Source organism: Diadema antillarum, unplaced genomic scaffold, assembly GCF_040938485.1.
Source record: "Diadema antillarum isolate AM-2024a unplaced genomic scaffold, OU_Dant_1.0 seq00001365_RagTag, whole genome shotgun sequence".
In the NCBI taxonomy this organism is placed as follows: domain Eukaryota; kingdom Metazoa; phylum Echinodermata; class Echinoidea; order Diadematoida; family Diadematidae; genus Diadema; species Diadema antillarum.
The window spans coordinates 532252-553151 of NW_027272127.1; the positions used below are offsets into that span (position 1 = coordinate 532252).

Genomic DNA, 20900 nt, shown 5'->3' on the forward strand with positions numbered 1-20900 from the left:
GGCTAGCCTTTCCACACCATGGTATACCCACACAACCGGGGCTTTAAAGTACACAGTTTTAGGCTACTGTATACACTATAATTTTCGCGTACATAAATTGTCGCGAATTGCCGCTGTCACACATTTTCGCGAGTGGTTAAATTCGCGATTGGGGGACCAGAGAAAATATGAAGTGGCAAAAAAAGTGTGAATTTTCAACTTACTAGCAAATAAGAATGATACTAGTTATACACTGCATGAAAAAAACTTACCAAACTCTGCGAACTAGTACCGCGTAAGTTAGAATTCAACATTTTTGAAGTGGTTAAGTCCATCGCACCAGATTTCTGACGAGTGGTCCCCTTGCGATAATGGATTGGCTCTCTACAGTATTCGTAAGTAGACGTGGACGTGCTATATGTACATAAACAAGCTTAGCCAGTATGGTCTGTTCGGTAAGCCGTGACATGGTATACTAGTACTGAAATGTTTGTATCATCAAGGCAAGGGATTCATTTTGGAAGGTTATATTTTCGCGTGTTAATATCTCCCGACTCGCGAAATTCGCGAAAATAAAACCCCCGCGAAATATATAGCGTATACAGTAACTCATGATCCTTTGTCGCGAGTATGAAACCTCTACTTCCTTATGACAAATAATACACACCTTTCCAACAGTGAGTCCTCCCGCCACAGCAAAGATCACGCCGATGACCTTGCACGCCAGCGTCTTGACCCGCACCACGTGCGGTATCTTGACCCCATTCAGGTAGCACTTGATTTGCGGTATACCGCTTCCCATGGCAACGGGCTGAAATGAGAGGCATGCAGCATCTAATGGCTGATCACATCTCCACAGTTGTAGCCTACTCTTACACCCCCTATCCCATTCTCCTCCAAATAAAACAAAACAAAATATGTCTTTTGAACTGGCCACCCTAAATTTCACTGCACATCTTACAAGTTGTAGACAGATTATAGGAAATGGTTTCATTCAATGTATCAGCACAAATCTGAAAAGATATTCACATAATTGTTCCATTTGAGAGAAGGCACCAACTTTAATCTTCTATGACACGTTACCAATTAAGAGAACCATTACAAATTCAGTGATGAAGAGGTTACTGTATTTGAAATTAAAAAAAAACAAATGAACATAAACGGACAAGAAAGAGCAGAAAAAAAAAAAATCACATTTCACTCACATTAAAAAACACTAACAATGACAATTTAAGAGCATAACCAAACGGCACCAAATCACAGAGAAACAAAATCACACAGACGCTCTCACCAGATCTGAACATGCCAAGAAAGGCTGTAACTAATATGTCAGTGTTCTTTTTAGCTTGGTTTCACTCAATCATTTCTAGAAGTCAACTGAAACATGGAGTAGATTTTCACTTTAAAGCTGTGACCTTGATTGGCTCAAGAAATTAGCAGCAAAACTACTCAAAAAACAAACAAACAAACAAACCCAATACAACATAGTGCTCTTACCTCTCCAACGGCTACTAGGAATGATGCGATGAAAACAAATCCAATGCCAATACCAAGCCATGCACCAAACGGCTTCATCATATAAGCATCTTCCATTCTACCACTGAATACTGATAGATCTTGCTAAGGAAAACTCTAGAATGTAGATACCAAGAGCAACGTAGGAGAGAGTATAGTGAATCACATGGCACCACAGCTAGCTAAGTTTCCGTACAGTTTTGCTATGAAGGTGGCTTATTGTCACTTTGAAAGACACGGTTCCATACATATTTTACTTTAGAGTAATACAAGACATCAGATGAAAATATTCACAGATATTTACAGGGCTGCCAACCTCAATATATTCACGAACAGTAAAGAAAATATTATATAGACAAGACACTTCGTGTAAATAAGGGGAAATTAATATAGAATAACTGTGCCATACTAGTATACAATTAATTCAGAATAAAATATCAAACATACTTTTCATTGAACAAAAGTGCACTTTCATATATTTGATGAAAAAAACACCCAAGCTAAATATTGGGAAAAAAACAAAAACAAAAACAAAAACAGGAGATGTACATCTATTGACCATTGTAAGAACAACTTTTATTTTTGGTTCTACAGATAATACAGGCTGGCCATGAGGATGATGAGGATGACGATCATCATCATCATTGTCATCGTCATCATCATCATCCTCATCATCATGATAATGACAGTGATGATGATGATAATGATGATGATGGTGATGATGATGAGGATGATGATGATGAATGCAATGATATCACTGCTATTGATTGTCAGGACATGAAGAGAAATTTTAGCTTTCAGCGATCCTCCATTCAAATAAGGGAGAGTTGGAAGGTGTGCAATTGTCATCTCTGAATGGAAAACACAAGAAGTGGATGAATTAATGAAATCAACAGCAGCTGGGTGTGAGATTTCGTGGCACATCAGGGTTGCTCAACGGATCAAAGCAATAACGTGGGTGGAGGGTGTCAGAAGGGTTCCCCCTTCCCATCGCAAGGAGCTTCAGCATTTATAAGTGTAAATCGTGTAATCTACTGCATATTAAACAATACTCTGACATAATATTCTGGTAAAAAAAAAGATTGTCCCGCAACATGACATTTTTTGGTAGTTGAAAATCTATATTTTGTTTTGTTTTGTTTTTTTGTTTTTCTAATCAAGAGAAAAAGTTTGTCTGGGATGTAAGCATGAGAGAGACCCCAAGGCATGAGTCCTATCCCTTGATGTGTAAGACTTGGTAGGTCTACTATTGTGATGCCTGCACTAATAGTGGCAGTGATGACAGTGAAAGATGAAGATGATGGCCATGAACATGACAACAAATGATGGTGATGATATTACTTGTGACTACATGTACAATGGCAGTAGAAGCTTTAAAAAAAAAACGAAGAGTAAAAGCTGGTGGATCAGGAATGTGAGCACCTCCCACCCCAAAACCCCAATTCCCTGATGGAACCACAAAGAGGATACACCCCTGGATGGTGGAATACTTCCATTTGGACAGCAACTTGATAGTGATGTCGATGAAGACAGCGATGAGGCCAGTGAGCATCCCAGTTAGCAGCATAACAAACCATCTCGAGAACTCCTTTTGGAGGACATACACACTCTGAAATATAAGAACAAGAAGACCAACATATGCAAATACTGTGAAACACATTTGCATCATGAAACTTTTGGGAAAGGGAGCCAACAGCCTTTTTTTTTCTTGGCATGAGACTTTTGCTAATTGCCACTGGCATTCAACATATCGTGCAAACAAAAATTTTTGTGTGCATCTTACTTTTGCAAATACAGTCAAACTCGTCTATAGCGGCCACCCAAGGGAAACAACAAAAGTGGCCATTATAGACAGGTGGCCGTTATAGACAAGTTGGAGGCCATTTTGAATTTCATTACTTGCATTTTATGATAGTCGAAAATACCGCATGTTATTCTTTAAAAAAAAAAAATAACCAACATATAAGTTTGTATGTGCAGCAGCTCTGCTATTATGGGGATTTTCGTTGTACAATTCACTTCATCTTTTTTTCATTGCCTCCATCTATTCTTTTGATGTTAAAAATAATATTTCGGGCCTGAGAAGTGCTCTGGTTCATCCCTACCAGTTTGCATGAACGGGGTTCACAAGAGCTGAGTTCGATGGAGGATTGAAAATGTGTAAAATTTACGTAAACTATAGAAACAATACCCAGACAAGTACCATGTTGTCCTTATTCAAAGGGATTTCAACACTAATTAGTTGGCATTTTGGTGAAATTCTAAGTTGTTATTAGGAGTTGTCTTTGCCTTTGTAGCACCTATTCAGGGCTGCATTACTGAAGCCTTGATCTAATCTAGTCAAGTTGGTGGTAAGACGGGTTTTCGTGGCAAAGAGCTGCATTAATTTTGTCAATCATGTCTGTGTGATTGTGACTGAGCTAGGACTCGGTAGAAATCACGCAATGAACGTAAAAGACATCGTACTCATTGCTCATTTAATGGATCAACTCAATTTTTGTGGCCGCTATACGCAGGTTGATATTCACCACGGGAGACAAAATGAGTGGCCGCTGGCCGCGTTAGGCAGGTGGCCGCTATATAAATATACCTTCTAGCAAATCATACATAGTCATAGTCAATTTATCATATCATTTGTCTTATGTTTTTGTTTTGTTTTGTTTTGTTATGTTTTGTTGTATTTGTTGGTTTTCTGTCCATGTCTACACTTTGACTTTGTACCTTAAAAATCAATTATTTTGTGCATAATCGTAAGGGAACTTACTTCACAAGGCCTTTTTGGCTTTTCTCAAGTTCTCTTTTTTCATTTTCACTGTTATATGTAAATGATTGATTATCCTTTTGGGCAATTCCACGGTTAGTAACGTTACATTTAAAGAAATTTAGATATTTATTTTTACTGCTAAATCACCATTTATTCATTTCAACTCAAAATCATGTTAAAACATGTTCATCCTCCCCAGGTCTATGATATAGAAAAGAATGAGTACAATTCAATAAATATCAGAATTGCTATGGCAACTAAAAGGGCTGGTTAGTAACGTTACGAAAAAAGGACATGACAAAAAAGTCAATGTCTTGTAACAAAAAGTGTGCAAAATTTCAAGTTACTTCAAACAAAGTTTTGCATTAATTTCAATTATTGCATCATGACAAATGTTCACGCAAATATTTTTAGCAGTTCGACCGATAATTCATTAGCTAGACCCCCAAATGCATGGTTAGTAACGTTACGGTTAGTAACGTTACATTTGTCCGGAGTAATTCCGCAGGTCATTTCACCCTTTTGTAATTGACAAAATGTCACATGACTTCTGGAGTATTTAAATGTATTCATCTTTTACCTTTTCGCAAAAATTTGAGGAAAAATTTCAAAGCAACCCACTGTAATTTGCATTTAAGTGAATTTCAGCATCCACAGTCCCACATGTACATTTTAAATGATGGTTTTAGATCTCGCAAAATCAATAAATACGAAAAATACAATCTACTGAATTTGAAAGACCTTAGTGATTGGTGAACATCCATGGCATTAGTTGATACCTAAATTAAAGAGTAAGATAAAGAGGCACATTTCTTTTATCCATGTCATGTCCACCTAACTGCGGAATTGCCCTTTTGTGTATTGTAAAATCCAATACTGTTGTATTGTTTTATCCGAAAATGAGATGAATAAACGAATTGAATTGAATTGAATTGAATTGAATAAAGGGTCTATATTACAGCAATTGCGTTCGGGGGATTTTTCAGTGGCCGTTATAAGCAGGTGGCTGCTATAGAGAGGTGGCCGCTAAGACAGGTTTGACTGTATTGGCTCCTTGCGAAACTTGCAAAAATTTCATGCACACACACAAATTCTGGTTTTACAGTATACATTGATCTCAACTAGATGCACCTATATTTGTTACATATAATCCCAAACTCCCTAAATCCTGGTTGCACAATCAATCCAAGTTTCAAGCACTGTAAAAGTGGAAATTTTCGCGGTGTTCAAATTTTCGCGCATTTCGCGCAACCAGAAACTAGCGCGAAAATAAAAGCACGCGAATATTTTTGTTTGCCATATGTGCCTGTGCGTGATGTCTTGATTCCGCGGAATTAAAAACACGCGAAACTCTTCCGACCCGGCCAAGCGCGAAAAATTAGTCACGCGAAAATATCCACTTTTACAGTAGATCAAATGCCAAGAGTATCTAACTGAACGATCCAACGGAAACATCCTGGTATGCTGTTGATTACCATGGTTGTGTTCTTCTGTTTAAACTATATTGAGATCACTTATCTTCTTTAACAGCAAACAGCCATCCCCAAGGCTGTCGGGTATACAAGCAAAGACATCAAAATTCACATTTTTGTGATTATGCAATGAAGGGTATACGACAGCCAGGGTAATTCCCCTAACCTCCTTTACAATACTAAGATAGAGACACCTTCTTATCATGATATGTAGCAAGTCTTTTCGTGCACAATGTGGTGCTAAGGTACAACATATATTGCAAGAAATCAATATTATAACCATTTACAATTGTATGCTTTGTATTGATAAAGTATGATTTTTGTTGTTCAACAATCAAGAACCCATTGTTCACTGCATCTTTAACCCGTTGAGGACGAGTCCCAAGTATACTCGGGCAGGTGTCTATGGGAATTGCGTGTTGTAGCAAAATCAAACCGTCCTCAACGGGTTAAGGTAATACAGTTTCCGTATGCCTGCAGAAAATGTTGATTTCTTGCTTTAAAATGGACACATATAAATAACAAATGTGACCGGCGACAACGGTTTCAGGCAAAAGTCGGGCATTTTGAAAATTCATTTTTGCACTGAATCACATTGCCCATTTCCTAAGCTTTGCATTGATATAAAACACTTGCATTCTTTGGCACCATAAGTGGGCATGGAAAGCGAAATAAAGTGCACTTTTTAAGTTGTTAGCCTGACAAAATTGCGAGAAAACGGGCTTTGAAGATTCACCTCTTTCTCAAAGACAATGTCCGAGCGGCAATGCGAGGTGAGAATCACCCATCCGTACGATGGTGCCAATCGTTGTTAAGCTCCGCCTCTAGCAACCACATCGCCTTCTGATTGGCTCACTGAGAGAGGCAAATTTCCCGGGCACCCTTCCTAGGAGCTCAGCGTATGGAGCCGAAAAACAATGCGGTTCGCTCAGGTTTGTTTTAACATTACGTCTTTCAAGATGGCGGATACGATAGTTGCACGTATGGTGTACATGTGTATGGGCGCACGCATTACGCAATGGCATCCACACGCCATGACCATGTGCATGTAACAGGAGCGGGTGGTGAATCCACACATTTACAAATCGCGTTTTCATTGTTGTTGATTTGACTTTATCATTGGCGACCCTTTTGTAGGCAGAAAAATGCCAGTGCTGGCAAAGGTCACGCTTCCTGTTTGTTTTGCTTTTACAAGCCGTGCATATGTTGCCTTGTTCGTTGGTGTTAATTATATTAAAACAAACAAACAAACACAACTCGTTAGTTTCGTGCGATCTTGATGTGTAGTATTTGAATATAACTGGTTTCATGTGACCTCTCCTTTCCTCTCATCTACCTTCCCTTGAGTCAGTCTGCTGTCATAATTTTTACTACATGTACAAGTAGACTATTGTTTTTTTCTTTTCACACGATTATGTCGTGCTAAATGATATTTGTTTCACTTCCGTTGTCGAACATTGCGGTAGAATAGTTTGGATAGAAAGCCAAACGAAGAGCACGTACTACAGCGTATAAACCACTTAAGCAAGAACAATGGAGCATGTAATCATGCATGCGTGGACAAAGCATTCCCCAAACGCTGCAACTGGTGTCTCCGAAAGCCGAATTATGTAAATGTGTGCGACGCACCAGCCAATCGCATGCGAGACCTTGCGCCGTAGCAACGCTGGGGATATTGGTGCGACGTTCGAAAGAAGCTCGCAACTGACAAGTGCGATCCAACATAGGGTGCTTAAAATTCCATTTTCGATAGGAAAAACGTAGTCTTATGCTATGAAATTTAGTGTAGATGTAGAAAACATATCAAAGATTCGATTTCTGCAAAAAACCCAAAATCGACAAAAATGATGGTAAAGATCTTTGTACCCCGCCTAGGAGGAAATTTGCTCTTGCGACTTTTGCCTGAAACCGTTGTCGCGGGTCACAAATGTGTGAAATAATGCGCTGTGATACCACAATTTCTCTAGGGCAATGCTGAAAATACAAAATATCAGCCAAAAAGATATGTACACATCAGCAGTACTGCAATCTGAGAATGCATCCGATCATGGTTGCAATTATAATATTTCATAGGCAATTGATTACAGACAATCGAGAAATCAGACCATAAAAGTACTAGTATCCATCAATCTTCCGCACAAGAGTGAGTCGCATGCAGCTTGTTAAGATACAAATTGCAAGGACATGATCAGTCATCACATAACATTCGACCTACCCACAACTGAGAGGTAAGGACTCTTCTGGAATAAAAGTTGAATGCATACAAAATGTATGATTGAAATGATTTTACTCTAACTTGTAATCTAAAAATACTCTATAACACGTCATTATCCTGGCAAACAACATCAGCCAGATAAGTTTCTTGGCACTCGCTCTACGCAAGTTTTGTTTGAACATAATTCCGTACACTTTTACGTCAGGCACGTAAAAATGCACTATTCACTTTTAAAACAAATGAAGTGCCTAACCAACAGAGAAAAAAGGAAAGTTCATTTTGTACAAATGTGCATGTGAGCTAATTGAAAACTGGCTTATTGCTTTGCATTGAATGTATTCACATTGAAAAGTCCCCACTGCCTTAATGTGACCTATTCCGCTTTTTTTTTTTTCTGATTGTCTGTGAATTTAACTTTAGAATGTCATGTGTCAGGAAGTGGAAACATAAACTGAAATCAAACACCTTTGTGGTGATGTCGGTTGATATAGATATGGCATCAAGACATAAAGGGAAGTCTTAATCACTGATACACATTTCCATGTCTTCCCTTCATGAACAAAAGCAAGTTTTGTTCCATGAGTTGGTATGCTGTTTAGATACCCTTGGCTTTTTCAAAATACAAACTTAAAATAACAAAGGGGGGGGGGGGTGACAAACAGATGACATGTTAGCATCTATTTGCTGGGTAAGCAAAAGTGTCTTAGAGGTTACTGTGTAGTATATATGCCATATACTTCGTGAGTCTAATTTTTGTTGAATTGGGACTTCCTCTCAATTTCAAGAGGTTAAATTCATGATTGCTGAGTGCAGTAATGAATGGAGAAACGCACACGTGCATGTCATGTTCATGTTGGGATAAGATTTGATATTTTTGCATGTTGCTTAATTTGAGAATAGCCCCCAACTCACAAAAATAGAAGCCCTGCAAAATATATGGTGCATACAATACATTCGCTACCTTTGACAGACTTGCATGATAACAACCTCAGTATAACTCAAAGCATCAGTCCAACATGATGCTTGGAAAAAGATATTACTAAATATATTCTGAAACTGTGAGTACACCTTGAACATCTGTGTTCAAGAGTTCAGCTGCCCTCCAGTTCAGTTTTGCGCTGTCTCGTGATTACCGAGGGTATGATTTAAAAATAAAAAGTAAAGACTTCCTCTTTCAAAGACTTCTGAGCTTTCACTTTCAGTTGTGCTGTCCAAATTTCAAATACACTCTATTAATACTACTGCCTTAAAGGGATCGTATAGCTTTGGTTGAGATCTAATTTTAGGTTTCTAACACTTTTTGGTGAGATAATGAGAAACCTCTTATGAAATATGAAAGAGCATGTAATTCCATGAGGAATTCAATGTTTATTTGATGAAAATTGGTTTTGAAATAGCTGAGATATCCAAAACAGAGCGATTCTAATAAGTGTGGGACCCACACCATATTACGATCACTTTGTTTTACCTTGTTTTTGGATGTTTCGGTTATTCCAAACCCGATTTTCATCAACTAAACTTTGAATTCCTCTGAAAATGGTATGCTCTGTACTATTTCATAAGTGTTTTCTTGGTGTCTTGCAAAAAGTTAAAAGCCCAATTCTCATCTCCACCAATACTGTACTATCCCTTTAATATCTACATCTCACATTGAGTATGGTTTGCCACAAACACATTACTCTAACATCCTTTCAAAAAACAGGATTTGCACTGACATAGTGAAACAGCTTTCAAGACAATAAATCCTGCCATTTACTTGAGTTTACTTTCACATGATTGCAGAATGATTAGCACATGATGCTTTGTTATTTCATCACACATTTTCCTCACACTCAAACAAACAGTATTAATAGCAGAATCATTTGCACTTCATACCTTTGAGCTGATCTCCTTTTCTTCCTTCAGAAAGAGGAAATTTTCCACCTCATCATAGTCAAGACTCTGTATGAGGAAAAAAAATGCATAAGAAATTAAACATTCACGCATTTGGGATGGTATAATAAGAGACTATAAAAGTACTTAGAGAAAGCAGACCTCCGCAAAGCAGCTTATTTCCACCCATGCATGTGTGCTGAAAGTTGCCCAATTTCCCATTTTCCCAATGATAAAGAAGCCTTGTGTTTAATTTGAATACCTCATCAGCTTCCTGCTGTGTGGCCACTCAAGCAGAGCATGAGCTTTAGTGTGCGTATGCAAACTTCAAATACGCGCAACTTGAACTCCCAAGTTTTAATATTGACCTTACATTTTGTATTTGCCAAAAGATTTTTTTTAAATCCTTCAAAATTTAATCACAATTCGCAGATCACTACCAAAGTTTAATCATCTGCTCCTTATTTCAATATCAACTCTTTTCCTATAAGTTTCATCCAAATCTGTTCATCTTTTTGAGTTATTTTGCAAACAGACAAACAAACAAACAAACACATGCCAACAAAAACATAACCTCTTTGTGGAGGTAAAAATGCAACGGAAATAAAACACAATACAAGGCTACCAACATTAACACATAGTCGGAGGATTAGGGTTATAGCTACGAGGGAGAAATTTCTGTGTAACATTGAACTCAGTCGGCATTGATAAATGACAATGATTATATAAAATAATGATTCTATCAGGACATCGTGCAATAATTACATTATCAGGGCCACCCTTGCAGAACCAATACTTCTCACACAGCTAATAATAATCCCTCAGCACCACTGTTATTATTGAAAAGTAGTACTGCACAATGACAGTAGGCTTACACTTGTATCGTACACTATAGGTGCAGCACATCTGACCAAAAATTTTGAATGAAATAATGTATACGCCATATATCTAGCGATTCTAAATTTTCGTGAATCGGGACTTCCAGGCGATTTCGCGAGTGGTTAAATTCGCGACCGTGGAGTGCAGCACTGAACGGAGAAATGTATATGTGCACGTCACATTCATGTCGGGATCAGAGTTAATATTTTCGCGTGTTTTTTAATTCGCGAAATTCACGAAAATAAAAACCTTGCAGAATATTTGGCATATACAGTAGAGTGATATCTAGACAAATGTAAGTTCAACCACATGGTCGGTATTTAAGATGGGGCAGTACACTAACCCACAAAAAACACATATGTAAGACTGAACATAACAGTTTGGGCTATTGGGCAGGTGAAAACAGTCTAACAGCCAGGTAACTTTATATTGCAGGAAGTACAAAACAACACAAACTGCAAAGAAAATAAAAAGCTAGGGACAACACTACAGTTTTCACTGACAGATGACCTCTAGTAATTGCGCAAGAGTTACTCACCTCGTATTTCGTCGATAAAACACTCATAGCCTTTACCTCCTCTCCCTGAGCTCCAACCTGCAACACAGCACAAGAAATTTACAAATGACATTCAATTTATGTACATTTCAATAATTCCTATTATAAATAATAGTTTGTATATATATCAATCAATTTTCCCATTTTGCAATCCATGCACTACCAACTTCCATACTGCGAGAAGCAAATGTTCCCACTTCTGGGTCGACAACAGGGAGGCTACCCTGTATCGTAAAGGTACATGTAGTAATGTACAAAAGTGTGTATTTATACCTCTACGACTGAAGATCTCTTACACAAGAAATATCATGAAAGAAAGATATTATTTGGAGGGGTGAAGGTTCAGGTGCGAGTTTCTTCACTTTGTCTCCCTCTACAAATCAAATTTGTTAAGATCCCAACTGCTGATCTGTAAATTAACAAACATGTCGGAAAAATGGAACCAGTGGGACTCGAACCTGTCATCTACTGCTTTCCGTGCATAACAATGTCGGAATTTCGGAGCTTTGGTATTTGTTCCAATGTTCATCGTGTCACTGCCGGCAACCAGGGACAGCCTGGTGGTAGTGTCGCTGCCTGGAAAGCAGTAGATGACAGGTTCGAGTCCCACTGGTTCCTTTTTTCCGACATGTTTGTTAATTTACAGATCAGCAGCTGCGATCTTAACAAATTTAATTTGTAGAGGGAGACAAAGTGAAGAAACTCACACCCTGAAGAAGTATCATGTTTCACTAGACTCATTCTTTTTCTTTTTATTAATGCTTTATCTTTCTACTGACATTTTTTTTTTCAAGTTGATACTATTACCAGTACATTGTTTCATCATTATTTACATTGAAGAATAAAACTAGCCATATGCCTCTACGTATAACAAATATTATTAATACTTACACCATACTTTTTGAAACCATAAAGTCGTATCTATCATAATCACCGTACAGAATGCACTTCAATACATTTCCCATTCATAAACTGAGCAAGTTTGGCAAGAGAACATAATATTCAAGAAGACAGACAGGGAGAAAAGTAAGAGAGAGAGAAAGAGGGAATAGGTTTGGAAGATAGGATGCTGAGAAATTCACCTTGCGTTTCCATGGCGCCCGCCTCCTGATTGTTGTCGCGAGTGGAGGATACGTGGTGACATCCGGTTCCGACTCTGTCCGCTCTCTCTGAAGGGAGTGCTTGGTCTGGAGCATGTTTGGATTCGATAGAGAGACAAGTGTTAACACCACTCAGACGAGGTACACATCCATCAGAACGATATCTCCAACCAGCTTTTGCAGAAATGTTCTTAAAATCAAACAACTTGGGGATGAATCCAGTTCACGCTAATGTTAGACTTGCTTGATACCCCATTTCATAGCATGAATGATTAAACTATCTGACAAAAAAATAATGGGGACAAGACTGAAAAGTTTGTAATACAATCTTGTGAAATCCTTGCGTCTGGACGAGCACCCGTTCTATAATAAATCAATGTAATTTGTCTAGCAATCCTTGTTTAGCACGCACTCATAATCGGAGCAGATGGTAGAAGTGTTGGGGGAAGGGGAGGTCCACATGCACGCACACACACACACACACACACACACACACACACACACACACACAAATAATTGCACATGGGACAAGAAGCGACCTTCCGACTGGACTTATCTGCACAAGTCGTGAAACACGTTCGCGTCTTCTCACACGAAATACACATTACCCAGGCAACTGCACTCTGGTGATTCTACTGTAGAATAGCAGCACAGGAGCAATACTGATAAGTGTGGTCCAGCTGCTTTCATACATTTGTATTATATTAGAGTATCATAATCAGTGTTTCCAGTGACTCAGCTATCATCTTATCTGCATCCATAATTACTCAATCAGGCCACAAGAGTATGACATTTGGCTATCAAACATACATTTTCCCACAGACAATAGCTTTGTTTAATATTTAAAAGCATTTTTGGAACTAAACTTGAATAACTCAAAGAGCTCTGCTCAAGGTCCATGTAGACTGAAGTCAAAGGAACAAAAGCAAAGCAAACAATTAGAAAACAATGCATGTTCCACCAAAAAAAAAAAGAAAAAAGAAAAAAAAAGGCACAATATATTATGGAATTTTAAAACCTTCCTTCAAAATTAACAGTAATATCTTTCATAACAACAACATGCACAAATGTGATATAAGGTGATGATGTCATTTCATAAGTCTTCATTTGGTCTGCACACAAGTTTTGGCTAAATATCTTTTTTATTCAAATTAATTGAAAGGGTAAAATTTTAAATCCTTCATGTATACAAATGGATTCTACAGTTTAAGTGATCGTAAAAATGATGACAGTTGAAAAGAGTGATATGTGCCAAACTTTGACAAAAAGGGTCTGCTAAATTTTTATTTCATTTTTTTTTTTGAGCAGCCTAAAAATTTGTCTGATTTCTGAATTTGATACAAGGGACTGATACAGGCAGCTTTAGATCCTATGATGTGCCTATAGGGTGAAAAATGCTATTCTGTGCCTATGTGAAACCTGTATGTTTCCAATGAATCTCATATCATCCAAGTTTTCACATTGTTTCAGGGCCACAGTTGTACCAGAGAGGTGACCTCCCTGCTCATACTGTTCACTCACTGCCCGACACAGTGAAATCTTGATTTGCCAAAATGTGCTATCACAATCTGAGCTACAATTGAATCACACACTATTCTCCTTTAGCATTAGCGTCATGAACCTAATTAAAGCAGCCTATTACTGTTCCATGAACACCTACATGTACAATGTACACTGTACATGGAGATGGCACTCTATATAATAATGACCCTACAGCCTTTAATTGATTCTTATGAAATTGCCATGATCACTTATGGTTGACTTTTTTTTGTCGTTGTTTTAAAGTCAAATACAACACGAAGCAGAGTTCGCCATTATAGGAATCAAAACGGAATGTGATGGAAGCACACACACAAAAATAAAAAATAAAATGTTTACTTTCCAAACAAGTTTGGTTTAAAGATTGATTGGGCAAAGACCTGTATAAGTTGTAGCATGCATCAAAAGCAGGTTTGGCAAAACTCCAAACTTTCTTCCAGAACTGACATGGTGCACTACAATATAATGGTATGACACGCTTCCAAACTGTAAGAATTACATTGTATTCATCATACTTGAGGCTCCACACACTTTTGCTAGTTTTCCACACATCTAACCAGGAGCAGTCACAAACAGTTTACCATCAAAAGTATTCTGAACATCAGTAGCAAAAAAAAAGCAACAACAACAACAACAGCAAAATCTAAAATCTAAAAGGCATACTGTAAAAGTGGATATTTTCGCGCGACTAATTTTTCACGCTTGGCCAGGTAAGAAGAGTTTCGCATGCTTTTAATTCCGCAGAATCAAGACATCAGCTACTGGAACATACAATGTACATGTATAGCATGCAAAAATATTCACGTGCTTTTATTTTCGTGCTAGCTTCTGGTTGCGCAAAATGCGCAAAAATTTCAACACCGTGAAAATTTCCACTTTTACAGTACAATGATAAATGTATGTATACTCTTCCAAACATGCATGCACACATGAATTTCGAGCCATTTAGGCCATTAGTGCCATCCAGCAGGCCATTCTAAAGTTAAACAGGACAATCAAATACTAAATGGACACAGATGCTTCTAGGAATCATTGATGTGTTCTTCACCAACAGTTACAGTGTATTTAGATACCAGGGGGTGTCTCCATCTTAAATTTCAAGATCAATTCAAAATCATGTTAGGCTGTGTGTGACTTCAATAATATTCTAACTTTTATATAAGAATGAAAACTTTAGAGACTTTTTTGTATACAGGTATTAACACTGGTTAATTAACAAAAAAAGCAAGGGACAAAGCATTTTTTTCCAAGTTTGATAACAATTTAAAATGGATTCTGAAAAAAAAATAGATAAAACTGAATAGGGAAACCAACAGCATACCATGATTTAAAGACAAACTTAACTTTAAAGTCTGACTTAAATTCTTTGTGAAAACATCCCCGGGCCTGTTTCTACAGGACTGCATCCACCATCAAGCACACCACAGAGGTTCATCTCTGAAATGTTTCAAACATATTGTAGGTGTGGCTTTGAATTTGATCTTGTGTGTTTCATACTTCAACAGCATGCTCATCAAAAATACTAAAAGTGGTTTTTCACGATATTTGCTGATTGATAGTATAGAAATATGATCTATTAAAGTCATATTATCATTACTGTAATCACTATAATCAATAGCATGACTTGAAATATCATCATTACTATCATCATCATCATTAATATCATTTATATCATTACATTTATATCATTATCATTATTATCATCATCATTAATATCATTATCATTACTATCATCATCATCATTAATATCATTTATATCATTATCATTACTATCATCATCATTAATATCATTTACAGTTGAACCTCTGTTATCCGGCCTCCCTTTATCCGGATCTCTCTATTATACGGACGCAATCTCACCGTGATTTTTTTTAAAATAATTACGGGAGGAAAGGGGGATTCCCATCTTCTTGACAACTCCTACCCAAACACACATGAATTACATATTACTTCCAACGTGATTAACATACGTTACATCAAATTTCCTTCCAAATTGCTTACCTTCAGACATTTCAACATCCCAAAACATCCTCAAATGTAACAATGAAAAGGTTGCAGTATCATGTGGTACTACAATGGGCTACATCAGTACATTTTGTATGTTATGTACATGTCTAAGCATTGAGTCTCCCGTATCCGGCCAAATCCCTTATCCGGATGAGCCCCGGTCCGAAATTGTCCGGATACGAGAGGTTCAACTGTATATCATTATCATTACTATCATCATCATCATCATCATTAATATCATTTATATCATTATCATTACCATAATTTCCAACCTCATGTTCATGATATTATCACTTTCTTTTTAATACCACACTCCTCCAGCCCAGCAGTGCATTTGCCCTTGACAGAGCAAACAATGAATTCATGACTACCATACACACACACAAAGAAAGACAAAATGATACAATCCTTCAACACATAATGTTGCAATGTACATAACTCACGTACAAAAGAACCATAACCACTGCATGGAACCGTCAATATTTGCATTTGAATAAACCACCGATAGCCCAGCAAAATGGGGTTATCATCCTTGTATTGTGCATGACATTTAGTTATGCAAACAGTGAGCACACACAGATGTTATACTTATCTCTTTAAGAATTGTCAGTAGGTGAATGCAAATACAAAACCCAAAGAATTATCAACCACTTTCCACACTGAAATATCTGATAAGGATTAAATTTGAAATGGGGGGGGGGGGGGGAGAGAGAAGTATTGTATCAGACACTCTTCTAAACATATCTGAATGAGATATTATTTCTTAGCCTTGAAGAAGAGCCCAGAAATTTATAAACAATTTTACATGGATAGGAAAACTGTACAAGAGGAACAAGGAAATCATCAAATGAAACATTATGTTTCTCCACAACAACTACAACGATGGTACACGCATAAGTATCCAGAAATGCAATGTAACCATATCTTGAAAAGTGCCATGCCACTTCATGATTGATTTAATTTTTCTACCAAAATAAAAACCATACCTAAACAGAATGGTGGGAATTTGTAAATGGATATTGGACAGAATGTCTGAAAGTTCTGTGACTTTGAGGTTTCATGTTCCATGTTTTCACACACAAGTGACACTGACAACATTTGCACACATGTGTAGACGCAAAACAAATGAAGTGATGATCTCAACACCTCACACATCTTCTTAATAGAATGGTTTGTTCACAATATAAAACCTTTCTCTTTTCTTTCTTTTTTTTTTTGCTTTCTTTAAATGTGAACAACTGAAATTCCTTCCCCCCAAAGTCATCATTGCAGATTACTACAACACTCCGTTAATCTCACATTATGGAATCCAGACTTTTCTACTGGTATTTAATTTCAAATACTGATAAGTGATAAAGATTCTTGGTAAGTGAGTCAACGGCAGCCTCGTAAGGGGATTGCTGATTACTGTATAAGCTGTTTTTCTTTGCGTGCAGATATTTTCGCGAAGGACGAGGTCACGGACATTTTCGCGTGATGTTGTTTTCATAATGTGACACCAAGGCTATCGTAAGTGTACTACTGTATACGCTATAATTTTCGCGTACATAAATTTTCGCGAATTGCCGCTGTCACACATTTTCGCGAGTGGTTAAATTCGCGATTGGGGGACCAGAGAAAATATGAAGTGGCAAAGAAAGTGTGAATTTTCAACTTACTAGCAAATAAGAATGATACTAGTTATACACTGCATGAAAAAAAAACTTACCAAACTCTGCGAACTAGTAAGTTAGAATTCAACATTTTTGAAGTGGTTAAGTCCATCGCACTAGATTTCCGACGAGTGGTCCCCTTGCGATAATGGATTGGCTCTCTACAGTATTCGTAAGTAGACGTGGACGTGCGTAAACAAGCTTAGCCAGTATGGTCTGTTCGGTAAGCCGTGACATGGTATACTAGTACTGAAATGTTCGTATCATCAAGGCAAGGGATTCATTTTGGAAGGTAATATTTTCGCGTGTTGTTAATTTCGCGAATAGCTCCCGACTCGCGAAATTCGCGAAAATAAAACCCCCGCGAAATATATAGCATATACAGTATTAGCCTAGTGTATGGCAACATTTTCGCGTGTTATTAGTTTTGTGGTCCAGCCGTGATTCACGAAATTCGCAAAAATTAAACCCTCGTGAAAATAACAGCGTATACAGTATACTACTGTATAAGCTGTTATTTTCCCAGATCACTGTTGGACCGTGAATTTAACAAAATGCGAAAATATCGCCATACGCTAGGAAGAGAATGCACTTATGATAGCCTCAGTGTCAAATCGCGAAAATAATATCTCGCAAAAATGTCTGTGACCTCCTCATACGCGAAAATAACAGCTTTACAGTATCACCTCATCTCCTTGTGTATATTGTCATTGTGACCAAAACATTGAAATGGCATCCAACTTCCTTACTCATGTCTGACCTTAATAAAACTCCTATCATTCTGACTGTGTGACCTTTCTCCATCAAAGTCAGGAAGTCAATGGATTATGGGGAGATGATGTGATCAGATCTTGGAGAGATTTGCCTCCAGAAATAGCAGAAGGGTATTCCCATACTGTGATGGGAATGGCTTACTTCGTTCCTTCGGGTGTTCGCGTTCGCATCGGGTGGTGGCGTTACCCGACATTTCGTAGATTAGGTGCCCTAATATACGAAGGGTCGGGTAAGGAGGGGTAAAATAATTACAGTTTAATACAGATAATCCTTGACATAAGGCTGATCGTTTAACGCGACTATACGTAAAAAAGTGTCATTCAAGTGACGAAGTATCGGGTGAATCAGGGACGGCGAAACCAGTGAATAAATCAAAGCAAAAGACATCAAACAGGTCACAAAATAGCACAAAATGGCAATAACAAATAAAAGAGTATAAAATATCCCCAGAAACATAATTTTATGGCTAAATAAAACAATAGCATTACAGGATGGAGAATATGAATATTTAAACTTCCGATGAAAACAGCAAATCAATAAGCGTTAACATGAAGCGTTTATTGCAAAACGCACTCACTCCATTCTTGTTAATTTGATTGATTTATTGATTGATTGATTGATTGATTGATTGATTGATTGATTGATTGATTGATTGTCTACTCTGGAACTTCTTTGTACATCGGATATCACAGCACAATAAACATTAAATACATCACAGGTACAGCGCAGATATATCACAGAATACGAATGAAACTAACTCATACTAACATACAATATATATTATGCAGGGCTCGCTCCACACTAACTTTTATTTTTGCCGGCCCGATCGATTGAACTTTTATTTTTTGGTGGCTCGAAAGTAAAATCTGGTGGCCAGAAAAAGAAAATCGAAATGTAATAGCAAATATCCGACATTTATTTTAGCATCGTATGGATAAGAATATTAATGCTATTCACTTCCGAATAAAACGTCAAAGGAAACATTCGACATTCATTTCAGCATCTTCCGGAGCCGAACATTATCCTTAATCATTTCCAAACGCAAAATCAAACATCCAATATTTATTTTAGCATCATACGGAGTGGAATATTACCATTATTCTTTTCCAAAATTAAAAGCAAGCATCTGATATTTATTTTGGCATCTTACGGAGCCGATTGTTACCGCTGTCCATTTCCAAAATTAAAAGGCAAACATAAGACTTTTTTTTTTTTTTGGTGGCCCGATCGGGTTATCAAAATCTTCATTTCTGAAATTTTGGTGGCCCGACGTGCTTTTTTGATGGCCCGGGCCACCGGGCCACAGTGAATGTCGAGCCCTGGCATATGTACCATAACACCATAATGCATCAACCCGATCCACATTTACAACTATACAAAAACTATTAATATATATCACTTTTATACAATTATTCAACACATAAGTATATCCATTATACTATCGTTTCCTGCATCATCATTATATTCACCAAACAGTATATCACCTACATATCCCAATGTATGTTTTTTTTTCTCATTCACTCCAAAAGAAATATTCCAACTATAGGCCTAGTTATACCGCTGCCGTGGCAGCGCCTTATAAAAATAACACAAAGTGTGTCTTACATATTAATACACATATAAATCATTGCGCATTCCAAATTTAAAGTAATATTACTTAAATACTGTGGAAATATTCGCCCCACAAAATTTTAGGAAAATTAAATTACCATTGTGATGCTTTCTCCAACAAACGCACACGAGAACCATATCCCACAAATCTACACACGTCTCAATTTCATCATATACACTAAATTTAGATTCACTTGCTTCAAACTTGTGAAAATAATCACTCAGAATCACCATATACCCCAGATTTCATCATAATCAATTCAGAACTGATAAATAAAACCCAATAACATCGCGACGCAAACTTTGCGACGAACCGCCCGGGCAACCACTACACAAATTTATTACTATACACTTTGGGTATCTTATACACTTTGGGTATGCGGAAGTATAGTACAAAATAGGTACACATAGTAGTTTCACATTTCACTACATTTCCATGATATAAGAATTTTGAGTTTGAAGATTGATATTATGATAGAGAGGTGATACTAGAGGCATAACTTGTTTGAAGTTGGGTCAAAATGACGCAAACTATATAAGATGCTACAAAAATGTCGTTTTTTTTCCAATTATCTCCATTACATCTATGGTTTAATGCTTACATGTATGTCACATAAAAAATAAAGCAAATAATAAAAAAAAACATGTCAGGGCCATTAACGGCCGTATTTACTTACTATTTGGATAATTAAGCACATTGCAGCCAAGAAACCCCCATTTCATCCTCTATTAGGTCCTATGGAAACTATGAAAACTTACAGACATGGTTGTCAGTGTACGCTTGCTATGGCAACCAGATACATGGACATGGCTAAATTGTGTTAAAATGTTTGCAACAAAATTACGTACACAGAATCTATGCTCATTCAATCCCAAAGTTTGCATTTTGCACAGTCTATAGGGTCGACAAAACGGGTACAACGGGTAAAGCAGAGAACAATAACTGAACCAATTAATCAGAGTTC

General features: G+C 37.3%; 1 protein-coding gene across 1 annotated transcript in view; it reads right to left on the bottom strand.

Annotated features, from left to right (window-relative positions):
• LOC139708665 (H(+)/Cl(-) exchange transporter 7-like) overlaps positions 1-20900 on the bottom strand; it is a 44713-nt gene that overhangs the window by 18099 nt on the left and 5714 nt on the right. The window contains exons 2-7 of the mRNA XM_071620600.1: positions 12335-12439; positions 11235-11291; positions 9821-9886; positions 2965-3103; positions 1477-1586; positions 647-790 (exon numbers count right to left, since the gene is read on the bottom strand). Of these exons, the coding sequence (XP_071476701.1) occupies positions 647-790; positions 1477-1586; positions 2965-3103; positions 9821-9886; positions 11235-11291; positions 12335-12439 (621 nt within the window). The remainder of the gene's footprint in view (positions 1-646; positions 791-1476; positions 1587-2964; positions 3104-9820; positions 9887-11234; positions 11292-12334; positions 12440-20900) is intronic.